This window comes from Cajanus cajan, chromosome 4 (assembly GCF_000230855.2).
Source record: "Cajanus cajan strain Asha chromosome 4, NIPB_CcT2T_4, whole genome shotgun sequence".
NCBI classification, from domain to species: domain Eukaryota; kingdom Viridiplantae; phylum Streptophyta; class Magnoliopsida; order Fabales; family Fabaceae; genus Cajanus; species Cajanus cajan.
In genome coordinates, this window is record NC_138520.1 from 78,109,391 (window position 1) to 78,124,533 (window position 15,143).

Below are 15,143 nucleotides of genomic sequence, written 5' to 3' on the forward strand. Positions count from 1 at the left end.
TGTAATTGTGTATTCCATGACCCAACAAGATGAAAATACTATAAAAAAAATTTGTACAAATTTATCTGAAGGATAACTAATTTGACTAGTTGAAATATAATTTCAATGTTACGAGTAAGAGTCCGTAAGAATTTTTTTTAAAGGAAGATCAGGCCTAGTGTCTATGACAGGAGAAAGGCTGTAAAACAAAAACAAAAAGAACAAAGGAAAAAGCATAAAAGAAATTTGTGGTACAGAATCGCGGATAAAATGTTACCATAAGCCTAAATAGTTACAGAAGACTTGTGAAAACTTTTTTCTTCTCTTATGTTACACTCATTCAGCAAATCTTTTATGCTCACTTATGGTATACTGGACTTGAGATTCTCTATTTATGCATCTATCTCTTTTCAGTTAATAATTGTTGGCAATAGCAAATGCAGAAATATTTTATGATTTCCGGCTGCATTATTTAATGCTAGTTTGATTTGATTTATGTTGTGGTTGTTTGATTCCATTGTGTACTCTAGTCTCCCTTGGACAATAAGTGTGTGTCTAAATTTTCGTTGGTGATTCACCTTTTTAATAATTTTTCACATCAGAACGCATCCAGAACAATAAATAGTTACTTCTCTTATCCACGCTTGAGATTTGTGGATGAGACTCCAAATACGTACTAAGCCTTCACGTATGTCTTCTCGGGCCCATTTAATTTTGAGCGAAACCAAGGTGTGATTTACTGATTTTGGAGTAAATCATGGATCAACGGCGCATTTCTATATACAATGAACAATCTTGTAACCTTTAAAGGTTCTATTTTAGTGCAATCAAATTTGAATTCAAAACTTGATGTATAGAATAGCCAAATTCCCAATAATTACATTCAGAAATCTTTCTAAATGTACTTCGTTAACAAAATGCCTTGATTTTAAGTAAAGATTTTGTGAATTTAAAAATTAGGAACCACAAATGATGATCCTATTTATCCGTCATCATAAAAATTGTAGAATAACTTCAGTTTTTAAAGGTTTCAAAACTTAAATACAAAATTCAAACCAAAGCAAGCCTACATAATCGGGCACACAACTGCTAATTTAATTGCGCACAGCTTGCAAAAGCAAGGTACTTGATAATTTTGGAAATTAGGGATCAACGGTACATTTCTTTATATAGTTATATTAAATATATAACAGTACATTTAATAAAGACTATTAATCCTAAGTCCCTTGGCTTATCAGTATTATGAACGCATTTGTTAATAAATGCCTTAAATTTAGATCCAGATCAATGCGAGTTTGAAAATTGGGAACCACCAGCGCGATTAAGCTACGAACGATTTTAATATTAAAGCGATGTTCCTACGATTTAGTCGTTGATGGACCATAATATTTAGCCAAAGCATGAAATGTCATGCCAAGTTAACATTCTTTTTCCAGAACACGCAATTTACAAACTAAATAATTTGGGTACATGAATGCATAATCGCAAATGAACTGACACAGCCACACTGACAACATATGACAATGGGCATTCTCTATCTTCCTCTCCCGCCTCTGATTATACGACCGTAAATAAACATCCTCAGATTCTGCAATTATCATGGCCTGCAAATAACAACAAAACACAAACATTGTAAGCCATTCAGAACTAGAGTGCATAATACAAGATTCTATTAAATGTTACTAATACCGAAATAAAACTCTATTTCCGATTAGAGAACACCACTGTCTATGGTAGTAGTCCTATATCTGAGTTTTGTCATTAAAGAAATCACAATTTAAAAAAAAAATAAAAATGAGGATGAGACTGACTTGGATTAGTAGTGGTGATAAGACCGGTGTTGGAGAAGTCACAGTTGTAATCATGGCGACCATTGGCTTGGTAATAGGCATTCATGGCATAAGTTGCAAGGGCCTTAACGTTGTTGGCTGCATAACAATTTCCACCTGGTTGAATTGGCTTACAATCAACTCCTTGGCTGCACACATAGTTTATGTTTGCTTGTAAAGCTTGGTCACTGGCTTCTGCCTTTGGCACACACCATTTTTGCCCTCCCACTGCAGGTCCTGCGGGTGCTGCAGGCGTTGCAGGTCTAGTAGGAGTTATAGGCCTTGCTGGTCTCTGCATCATAAATGATAACAAATTAGACCATGCAAAATTATTGAGTAAATAATACATGCACAAATTATAGACCTTTACTCTATCACCAAGTATAATTGTCTTTTTTTTTTTTTCCAATAAAAATCAACATTAACATAATTTTACGGATTTAATAATCATAAACTACCTGTGTAACAAGTTTTACACTTTCACCAATCAGAATTCATTGTTAAGATAGATGTTATCAAAGTCAATAAAAACATCATAGATGATGATTTATAATATCGGAGTAAAACTGTTTTGCTTGCATATCTAATTGCAGTACGTGTTTAGTTTCACGTTTATACGACTTAAATCACGAAAAAAAAAAAAAAGTGAAAATAACAAGTTATAATTTCTTACTTCTAGCGTCAAATTTGTCAAACCGTGGTGAATAAGTGACGCGAATTACGTATACTCAATCATTTTGCATTCTCCTTTTTACAATTAGAAGCATTTTGTAGACCATGATTCAAGTCGACACTATTATGTTCGAATCATTAAAGAGAAAGTTATTCTAAACAACCTGATAAAAAAAAAAGATAGAACTTCTTATTACTACATCTGCTGCTTTTTCTGAATTGAAATGGTTTATTGAAAAGCAAAGAAAAGTGTGACCTTGTGACCGTTTGTTAGCAATAATTATTATATAATATATATAATGAGGAGGCCATGTGGCGAATCGCTTTATAAAGCAAGTGCGGCGTCTAACATGCACCTATGTGGCTAAAAGCTAAATGGATGCAACTTTATCTCTGGCGTTAGATGAGGGTGAGAAAAGGTTCATAATCAACGGCTTTAAAGGCGGGTGGATCCATGCTGATGCTGTAGATTGTAGATCACGAAATAATAATATATTGGGCCAAGAAGAAATTAAACCTGTCCAGTGCGGAAGACTCCGGAGTCGTAAACGGGAGTGAAATCGGGCTGGAACAGGCCCCAGTTGCGCTCGGCTATTGGGCCGGGCTTCTGGTTCTCGTTGAAAAGCGCGAAAAGGTAAGTCTCGAAGGTTCGGTTGGGCATCAACGGCGTTCCCTTGCCCGAAGCCAAGTGCTTGATGAGCTCGGCGTTGTAGGAGCGGGCGTTGTCGATGCTGCAGGCGTCCCAACCGTCGCAAACGGAGGGCCAGCCGGTTTCCCCGACGACGATGTCGACGTCACCGTAGCCGAGGGCCTTCATGGCGGAGAGCACGGCGTCCATCAAGGCATCGAACTGGTTGGTGTAGTGGAGCTTGGTGTTCCTGTCGGTCAAACCGCGGTTGGGCCTGAACAACAGAAAGTTCACGTTTTTCCCGTTGTACCCGAAATACGGGTACGGGTTCACCATAAAAGGGGTCCTAGTCTCCTTCAGATACTTGAGCATTGGGCCCAGCACGTGCTTTGCAAACCCCGGCCTGAATGCTCCCGCACTCGGTGGAATCGATGACCGCATTATCGCCAAAGAGTGTGCAGTCGTCACCTAATCACAAAAATAAATACCAAAAATTACTTCATCTATTTGCTAAATACTAACTTTACTTTAATTATAAAAAAAATTGTCAGTGTAAGAAAATGAGTGTTAATTACGTCACGTGTTAATGAAAAAAAAAAGAAGCTTAACATGAAGCTAAGACAGAAGCGGGTACCTTAATGTCGGTGATGCCTTCAGCGATGAGGGCGGAGTGGAGGGTCCTCATGGCGGGAACGAGGCCGCGAATCATGGCGGTGTCGCCCCAGTGGAGGACCTCACTTCCGACGAGGATGTAGTTGATTTTGGTCTGAGGATGAAACGGTTTGATGTTTGCGACCACCCATTGCCTGGCGGACTCGATCTTCGAGAGGGCGGCGATGTCGCCGTTGGGGGCCGTGACCGTGACGGAGATGTTGCTGTTGGCGAAGGCCTGAAGGATCTGCGGGCTGACGTCGTAGATCTTGACGCGGTCGATGGTGGTCTGCGTCTTGAGGAAGTTGGCCACCGCAGCCGGCGCCGGGAGGTTGTCGCCGAGCGTGCCGTAGTTGACGCCGATGGCGTGCGCGGCGGCCAGGAGGTGGAGCGCCAGGAGCGCGGAGAGGAAGGAGGTGGTGGCCATAGCGTGCGGTGTTCTAGAAATCAGAAGTTGAGGAGAAGGGCGTGGTGAGTTTGTATATATATAGAGGTGAGATTGAGAGATGGACTCTTTATTTTTAGAGCATGGGTCAAAATAGCAACGGATGTTTTTTGTTTCTAATCTTTATCTATTTTGTAATGACGACGGCTTAGCGTGTCAATTGTTTAGGCTAATTGTAGAATGTGGACCAACTGAAAATTATCTGCGGATGTTATTTTAATATATATATTTCTTTTTCAAATAAGATTTTGTCAATTTTTAAAACACTATACTAATAGTGTATGGTGTCAAAAAAAAAACTATAGCATATATCGTCATATACAATGATTTGGGCTTTGAAAGCGAAACAATTGTTTCTTTGATAGCTTTTATTTATATAAAAAATATAATTAAAATAAATGCTTTAAATTAAGAGTTATAATTTTTTTTTTGTCTTTATAATTTTACTAATTTTATTTTTTAATCTTTATAATTTAAAATACATATTTTTTTATTTCTCATATTTACAATTTTTAATCATTTTTATATTTTAAAAGTACAGAGGGAAACGATTAGTGAAGAAAAAGCGTTCGTGATTGGTGCAAGTTAAAATGACAAGGCTTGTAGAAAAGTAAAAAACGGAAACCACAGTCACGTGGATTGAAATGTCGCTTAGCACAAGAAGGCTTGGTTGAAGGGCCACGGAATTGGGTTAATTATGAAAGTAACGAACAAATTACAAACGCGAAGGAGAGGGGCACGCCATGCTCATGCTGTGGGTGCTTTGGTGGGTTTTGAATTTGGGAATCGGATTCAAAATTAAACATAAAGTTATAAAATAAATGGTGGGACCAACCACGGTGTCATGAGTCAAAAAAGTCACTTGAGATTTTCCTCATTTTATTTATTTATTCAATTTAAGGTCCCAAAGTGTGGACCAGACGCATCTTTGGTGTACTATGCGCATGGGGCAACATATAAGAGATAAAACTGTTGTACTCTTGCGACCCTTCTAGCTGTCTCCATGTCTCAGAAAACGTACGCGTTTTCACGTGTCATTTGTAGTTACTTGGAGTTTTACCTTACCTTGAAAATTTGGTGTTTGTGGGTACAACGCGGTTTCTACGAGTTTCGCTGAAGCTCACTGGGTTCTAGCCATCTAGCTTTGGGCTCTATTATTGCTTAGCCCACTGGACAAGCCCATATTTCCAAAAATAAACAACCTTTAACTCTAAAACCACTCAAAAAATAGTTGCAAAAGTTATCTAATATTATGTCTATGGATAACAACGGGAGAGGACGGGTATGCATTTCATGATACTCGTTCGTAACTCAAATTCATCTCCATATCCGTATTTATACCTGTCGAATATATTATTTTCGTCTCTATCTCTATCCCCGTCAAGTATTGAGTATATCAGTACCCATCAAAAATTATTATAGTTAGATTATTTTTCTATCTCATATTTTAATTAAGAGACTTCTTAATAATTAAATAACTATAAATGTTCTACATTATAATAAATAATCATACATAATAAAATATTAAAATTCTTTAACACAATTAAATCGAGAGTGAGTATTAAACTGGAGATGGGGACAGGGACAGGGACGGGTAAGTATATACCCGTACCCAGTTTAATATATCAGGTTTTACCCATACTTGTACCCGTATCTGATCAAATTGAATATTTTTCGTCAAAGTCGAGACAAGTTTGGATTTAGGTATTACTCACGAGTACGAGTTTATTTGTCATTCCTAATTATGTCAAGTCACTTTTTCTTTTTGATGTTAGAATTTATGTTGATTTTATGTTTTCAACGACAACAATAAAAGAAATAATTTTTTCTTAAATATTGACAAAATATAATTATTTTTACCTTATTTAACAATACTCTCTAACATGTCTTTCCTTTAATGCATAATCTTTCGGTTCCATTATCTTTTTTTCACATTTATAGTAAGGATAATTTGAAAAAAAAATGTTATAGTAAGTAAAATTTAATGCAGTTAATTAATTTTTTTAATATGTGTGAAATCATTTTTTATAATAAACAATAATATAATTTAATTGTTCTAATTTCATTTTATAGTTAATATAATTTTCTAAATTACCTTTTCTTGAAACATGATATTAAGAATAAAAAAAAAATATTATTAAAAATATAATCTCAATTAAATAAAGACACATTTTAAAGATAATAATATTTGATAGAGTAAATTTAATTAAAATTTAATTATACTTAAAATTGACAAAGTATATAAATAATGCAGTATTCTTCTTACAAGCTATTTTTGTAAGGGTTCATAATGAATGATGATATTGATCGAGTCTAATTTAAGAATTAATCATTTATTATTATGTCAACCACAATTATTATTTTTCCACGTATTCATAGATGTCCAAATATATGTGTATGCGTATAAACAAATTACTTGTATAGGTGAATTATTAAATATAAAATAAAATAATATTATAATTTTCATAAGAATTGAATATATATTTTTCTTCGGAAGGCATAATGTTTTTAAAACTGTTATTTTCATAATTTTTGTATATAACAAAAGTTATACTCTCAATCTCTTTTAAGGTTTTTCAAGATTAAACAAATATTTTTATGGACTAATAAAAATATAAAAAGTATATTAACTAAAAAAATAAATAATTTAGATAAAACGTGTTCAAACTAGGTTTAATATAAAAAATGGTGTAATAACTTGTGCCATACATATTTAAGATTACAGTCTACACCCTTTTTTTGTATTATTATAATTTCAATGTATTTACTAATATTTTTTTATTTTCCATAAATTCATGTTAGTATATATTTAAAAACATATAAAATAATTATGAATTTTGATATAATATTGTATCATTTTAATTTTTATAAACGTGTACTTTAAATATATATATATATATATATATGTATTTATTTATTTATAAATATAGTCGCAATTGTATATTACTTAGATATATAAATGCATAACACTAAGCACATAAATTATCTTAGAAAATTGTTCTAATTTAATCATAATCTTATATGTTAGAATCCTTAGTATGCATTTATATTAATTAATTAAAAGTTAAATTTTTATCACCTATATTAATGTTATTTGGTTCAAGCATGATTATCTTTCGTAAAAATACTTGCGATCTTAAAAAAAATATAAATGTATATTTTAAAAATATTATTTTAATAAACTACTATTGTAATAATCTACTATTGGTCAGTCAATCTTAATTGTAATAATTTAAATCCCTTTAAAAAATTTAAATTATACAAAGAAGTATTTTTCTAACAAACAAGTATAGAAATTATTCCCATATTTTTCATTTAGTGGTAATTAAAGTTTCTAAATTCGTATTCAATGAAAAAAAATATTATAATTATCCTCTTTATGTTTTCTAGTTTATATATCTTCTTAATTATTTCAAGATACCCCATAATGTCTGAAATTATTTTTAATTTCTATTTAATAAAAATATATTTTTTCTTCTTTTTTCTATTTTGTACTTCACCGTCATAATTGTTTCAAACGTATCTTAATATTTAACATTTTTATTTACAAAAACAAGTATTTTTTTCAAAGCTGAAAGCCTGAAACACGTAAACATATAAAACTTTCTCATTTTATTACATTGTTAAAATTTATAGTCAATTAAACTTTATTACGATTTTCTATTTTTACTGGATCTGTATCACATATTATTAATTAATGTTTTAGATGTCTTTAATATTTAAAAAAATTCAACTATAGATTTTTTTCTAAAAAAAGCAAAACAACACTATTCAAATTAGCTAACCCGCTAGAGAACAAAAATTACAAATGTCTTAAAATGTCATGTGGCATGGATTGAGTAATAATTGTTTATCAAATATGTGCAGTCAAAGTTCAAACAGCTAGTATTAAACTATAATAAAGAAAAGAATTACATAAAACGAAAATTTTAGGCATAGGGTAATTATATAAAGCACTTGCCATAGCCATATTGTTCCACACATCTCAATATCAAGTCGTGACTTATTGAATAAGTTCAAGATGTTACTGTGCTAGCTCAAATATATGTTGGTTTCAGCTGACGATAATGCAAAATCATTCAAGTCCTAACAAAGTGTTTGATCGAGGTTAGCAAAAATCTGTTAATGCCATTTCCTATACATACATGCAATTTGGTATGTATTTCAACTATATTTTTTTATATGATTTTTCATATGGTAGCAAATTCTGATTTGTGATACGTAGAATTTGAGTTCAAATATATACAATATTCTGTCAATAGCATTAGTCCAAAGTGACACGAAGTTTTTTTCTGGTAGATTTTTCTAATGTCGAGTTTTTATAATATCAAGCTATGGGAACCTTTTGTAAAAGAAAACTATTAAATAAAATATTTAACGTTGAACAGGCTATATTCACTACATAACTTCCTTCAAGAAGTGAGAATATCTATTTTTTTTTTCCTTAAATCAAAGCCTGTGTTTCTGACAAAAAAATATCATGCTTTCTATTAAATTTTAACATTTGTTTATAATGTTCATAAGTATTCATCAAACCTGAAACAATTAAAGACATTGATTATGATAATTAAGTACAACCTAATTCCAGAATATATATTAACCATTAGCTTAATGTGAAATGATAAAATCTTTGTGACGAGTGAAAGAACGAAAGGATTTTGAAGAATGAAGATTTTACATATATATATATATATATATATATATACATACAGTGCCGGAACTTGAAAAAAAAATTTAGGGTGTCAGATTATTTTTAAAAGTGCCAGATTATTTTCATATATATATAATTATAAATTAATTTTTTATTAGTTAAAAAAATAATAGAACTTCTCTTTTTTAACTTAATTTTTTTAGTTTTATTATAATTAATGATATAATAATATTAAATATAATATTAATATATATATATATATAAAAAGAAATTTATAAAAGTTTGGGGAGCCGTCCCTGTCCCTGTAAAGATCCGCCACTATACATATATATATTATTTCTGCAATCTTGAATATGGTTTTGGTTCTTTCAAATTACGATTTTTTTTTAATAAAAGTTATTATCTGATTCAGATAGAAAAAAAAATTCCTTTAACACAAGTCCTTATTTATTTATTTTCTTACATATTTATAATTTATATAGTTTTAAAAAGTAAGAGGTTAAATAAGAATTTTATTCTAAAAATTCTAAAATTTCCATGATCATGCTCAAACATTAATATATATTATTATTCATTGTTTTTCTCCAGCGTCACCTCCACCAACCTTAGCCATTCCAGAACCACCAATGGTGTAGAAGGGGATCCCTGTCCCTAAGACAAAAAGACAAGAACAGGTGAGTCTGAAGAAAGCAGAGTGACTCTCAGTAGAAGAGGAAAGAAAAACAAAAGCCAAAGAAGTTGAATTGACAGAAAAAGAAGAAACCATTCTTCAATCTATCTCAGAGGCTACTGCCAAGGAGGCTGAGGATAAAGAACAAATGTCGTACTCTTTGGTTGCTGAAAATGTCCCAGTTATGAATGTTAAATGAGAATGGATAGTTAACCCTATTGTGGATAAGACTAATCAAGAAACAAGTGGACGATACTTTGATTTCGAGTTCCTTTTGTGACTTTTCTGAGGATGAGTTTAAGGTTGATCCTATTTACCCAATGAACTAAATAAAATATGGACAAGTTCAGGCTAGGCTAAAAGCTATCGACAAACTCTAGTTATTTTGATGCCGTTCGTGCTTTTGATAATGACCAAGAATATTCAAATTTTGATGGAGAAAGGCTCCCAATTTTGTTGCTATAACTATGGAAGTTGGCATCAATCATCTTTACCATGTCCGGGCAAAAATGCGATCTTTTGGATATTAAGGATTTGGAGCGATCGAGGCTGCTGAGTCTTTTGGATAACACGAAAGATTTTTCTTTCTAGAATGAAACGAGACATAAGGGTTTATAATTGAACCTTAAAAGCATGTAACGGTCTATTTTCTTGCTCCATGTTACTGATAATCACATCACATGATTAGTTAGTTAACAAGATATAACACCCTAAGCACAAAAACAAATTTGTCAAGTGCTTCTTGTAAGATCAATAATGACAACTTTAGCTCAAGATATAAGTATTTAAATTTCATCTAAACAATTAAGATGATATGATCCTATTTGTTTTTGAAATTAATCTCATTTAAAATAGAAAAATGTTAGTCATCTTTGAATAAATTTTTCAATAGATGTTTGTAAGAAAAAATAAAAGGTAAAATTTCTAATGCTTTTGTTTCTATAAGATTTCATTTTATTTTAGTTTCTAATGATATTATTTCTATACTTATACTACACAAAATGTTATATACAATGATATACAAAAAATGTCACTATAAATATAAAATATATAGGTATAGATCTACTTGATATATAATTATAGATAATTTTACTATTAATTTTAAATAAAATTTAATATATATTATGTGTCACTATAATTTATATAAATACTTATATAACAAGTCAACACACAATATAAATAGTTCACTTTTTAATATCAAGTGATCAATGTTAATCATAGTATAAGTGTTAAATGTGATGTTTTAATAACATTGACACTCACTTTCTATGTTAGATGTGATCACACATAATATAGAAAGTATATATTCTATGTCTAGTGTGGTCACACTCATCATAGAATGTGGCACATTCTATAACGGCCGGTAAGGTCACATTAATCATAGAAAGTACATTTTTTTTAATATTTTGTTCATTTTTAAAATTTTTCCAAACTTGTACAAAATAAAAATACAATCCATGCAATTCATTATAGCATATTGTTGTTCACTTTAATACGAATTTATGTAAAATATAATTTCTCTCCTTTAAATTCAAACAATGTACAAACTAATTAAATTAGTTGGCAATCAAAGAGAGTTGACAATAAATAAAGTTAAAGTTAACAATAACTATCATAAATTAATAACAATGAATAACTAGTATAAAAATGTGTCAATATTATCAAACAACAATGAATCTAAAGTAAATTAACCAATATAGAAGAAAAAAAAACTAAAACAATGTACAAAAATATAAAATCAATCCTTAAATTCACTCAAGACAAGTGAATGTCCATCTTTTACGAATATCTTTCAACTCTTCATCAATAAATGGAGTTTCAATAAATTAAAATATAAACCTCCTTTACTTTAATTAGCTTCTTCAAGATAAAGTCAGAATAAAATGGAGAGAACAACGAAACTCTCTAGGTCAACTTCTCTAAAAAAATTTAAGTTTTATAAGACTTGAGATTTTGCTTTGCAACACAAACTCAACTCCAAGGAAGGATATAGATGCTCTTATAGAAGGATCTAGTGAAGAAAAGACTTTCTTGATTCCAAAACTTCTCTTTCTAACTTTTCTCTGAAGCTCCTGAACATGAAACTTATGAAATTTATATTTTTAGTATTCCTTATATACATGTCTCATTTCTCAATCAAATTTGATAACATCTCACACTAACCAAGCTCTAAAAAATTTCTTGATTGATCTGTAGAGTCCTTAACAAATAAGTAAAATACAAAAATATTATAACACACATCATCTAATCATATAAGTATATAAGTATATACATACAAAAATTATTATGTTACACTATTGCTAGCTACTTCTATAATAATTATTTTAAAAGTTATATTTCTAGTAATTTTGAAATGTAAAAAGATTATGTCAATACATCAAAATTCAACTCATGTTTTAAACTTGTTTAATCTTTAAAACTTTTCAACTGAAGAGATATTATTTTCCTAAAGAAATCTACTAAATTTGAAATTAATCACTTGAATTTTAAATTTTGTAATGAATAAAAAAGCTATTATAATTTTCTTTCTTCTTTCTGTTAGTCTATATATCACCTTAATATCTAATAAAAATAAGTAATCAAAGAAATATTTTTCTAATGAAGAAGTATATAGAAATTCTTTCCATTTTCGCATTTAGTGGTTGGATTTTTGAATTTGCATTTAATAAAAAATATATTTTTCTTCTTTTACCTGATTAATTTTTCAAATATTTTTTTAATTGTAAAAATAATAGTTTCCAAGAATAACTAGGTGTATTTTTTTTTTTACATATAATTGTTAGCTTTCTAAATTCATATTTAATAAAAGACTTATTTATATTTTTAGTCCTCCAAATTTTGGATATATATTTTTTGCTTCTCTAAATGTAAAACTTGTGTTTTTAATCTCTAAAATATCAAAAATTATTATTCTAGTCTCTTAAATTTGGGATAAATTTCTTTTGATTCTTCAAATTTAAAATTTATTTTTTTAGTACATGAAATTTCAAAAAATAAATATTTTAGTCTCTTATGAACACTAATAGCATAATTAACAGTAATAGATTAAGTTAGCTATATAATATCAATCTATTTAACATGATATTTTCACTAGTAATGACACAAGTAAAAGATTTTTAGTAATATGTTGGTTTTATTTGAAAATTTTATTAATTAACAATATTTGAGAAGAGAGACTACTATTATATATTTTTTTTATATTTTGGGAACTAAAAATACAACTTTTAAATTTGATGAACTAAAAATATTATATACAGTTAAGAACTAAAACAATATATTTTATAATAAAAAAATTAAAAGTTAAATTTAAATTTTAAATTTGAGAGAAAAAAAAAATATAAACTTAAAATTTTATGGACTCACTGATGGCATTTTATTTATGAGTAGGAAAATAAATTCACCATAATATAAAGATATGGAGATTCATTAAGATAGACATATTGATAAAAGATTGGGATAATATACACAAACTCCTAAATTTAAAACTATTGTAATTTTGCTTAATAAAATTAAATAAATAAAAACATGATTTACAATGCATAATAAAATTGTCAGAATTTTGTAACAATTACTTTAAATATATTATATGGATTGACTTATAGTTGGTGAGAAGTTTAAAAATATTTACGGTGATACAGTGCAACAAAATTAAACTCATGTTTTAAATCCTTTAAACTTTAAAAATATCTTTTACCTAAAGATTGAAATTGAATTTGTAATTAATTTGTTAGAGTTTTAAATTTGTAATTAATTAATAAAAGATATTATAATTTTCTTTGTTCTTGCTAGTTTGTGTCTCACCTTATTATTTATTTTTTAAAAATCGTAATATTTTAAAATTTTCAACTATATATAGAGGTATTTCTCTAACTAATATGTATACTTGGTATATATCATTACAAGAAAATTATTATATAGTGACACATTTTACAGTGACACAATACATGTCACTAAAAAAATATTTTTACTCACTCACTAAATACAATTTATGTTGGTATATTGTTAAAAATTATTGATATAGGGTATAGTGATATACAAAATATATTGTTAAATCATATTCAAAATTAATACTTAAATTGTGTGTAGCTATATGTCAAATAAATATATACTTACATGTATATATAGAGGTATTTCTCTAACTAATATGTATACTTGGTATATATCATTACAAGCAAATTATTATATAGTGACACATTTTACAGTGATACAATACATGTCACTAAAAAATACTTTTACCCACTCACTAAATACAATTTATGTTGGTATATTGTTAAAAATTATTAATATAAGATATAGTGATACACAAAATATATTGTTAAATCACATTCAAAATTAATACTTAAATTATGTGTAGCTATATGTCAAATAAATATGTCAAATAAATATATACTTACATGTATTATACTTATAACGACACTAAATATTACATTTTTTGTAGTAATATGTACACAGAAATTCTTCCCATTTTACCTTTAATGTTTTTTTTTATAGTTTGTACTTAATAATAAAAAAGTATTATAATTTTCTTTATTCTTTTTTTCTTTTACTCTATATCTCACCTTTTAATTAATATACAATATAGATTTTCTTTTATCTAAGATTAAATAGGTGTAGAAATTAGTCTCAATTTTTTTGTCTATATGATCAAATAGAGTAAGACTAATATAGACAACAAAGTTTTCTCTTCATGTATTTAATGTATCTTCATAGTCAAACTTAAGATTATTAATTAAGCTAAAATAATTTCATATCAATTGATTTATATGCTCATAAGTACAATATTTTACATATAATATTATCATTTTTATATCTAGTAAATATATTTTTAAATTCATATATAATAAAAATTCATTATATTTTTTTTATCTATTAATAAATGTTTTAGATATATTTCTATTTACAAAGTTTCAACTATATAGAAAAAAGAAATTCCAAAAAAGTGACATATAAGCTCTTCTAATTATTGTTAAATTTTCCAACGGTTATATAAATATTAATCAAAATTCAAATAAATTCACGGGGGGGAGAAACTGCAGATGTCTTAAGAAACTGCTGTGTGTGTGTCCTGAGTTTGAATATTTATCAATTACCAAACACACTGCCAAAGAGATAAGAAGTAGCTTTAAACTAAAATAATTAATTAAAATGAAACCCTTAAACACAGGGAGATTATATAAAGCATTTGCCATAGGCACATAATCTCACACACCTCATTACCAAAATTCGTGACATACTCAGAATGTTACGGCGTCATGGTGCTTATAGCTACAAACACATGTTGGTGTCGGACTCTGAAACTGAGTCCGATAATAGGCTTACTGAAATTGCTGTTGCTGGTGGATCAAGGAGAAGGAACCCTAGAGGGAAGAGAAACAACGGAAAGGGGAAGAAATCGCTTTCAGCTGACGAAGCTGACGAAGTTGCTAGACCATTCAAGTCCAAACACACTAGTACTCTTGATCGAGGTTAATAAAATCTATCCATTTTTTATGCAGTTTCATAATCAATTTAACTTAACAGGCTTTTCTTACAACTTTTCATATCATAAATTTTTTGATTAATTTGTGATAAGTAGAATTTGAGTTCATTTATATAAGATCTATCTAAAGATTTGAGTC

General features: G+C 29.0%; 1 protein-coding gene across 1 annotated transcript; it reads right to left on the reverse strand.

The window, feature by feature from the left end:
- Positions 1 to 1,367: 1,367 nt before the first annotated feature.
- LOC109802429 (glucan endo-1,3-beta-glucosidase) lies at positions 1,368 to 4,257 on the reverse strand. The gene is made up of 4 exons (XM_020363805.3): positions 3,743 to 4,257; positions 2,998 to 3,576; positions 1,791 to 2,100; positions 1,368 to 1,583 (listed from the first exon to the last, which is right to left on the reverse strand). Exons 1-4 carry the CDS (start codon positions 4,184 to 4,186, stop codon positions 1,561 to 1,563), a joined length of 1,356 nt encoding a protein of 451 aa, XP_020219394.1. The 5' UTR covers positions 4,187 to 4,257; the 3' UTR covers positions 1,368 to 1,560.
- Between the last annotated feature and the right edge of the window lie 10,886 nt (positions 4,258 to 15,143).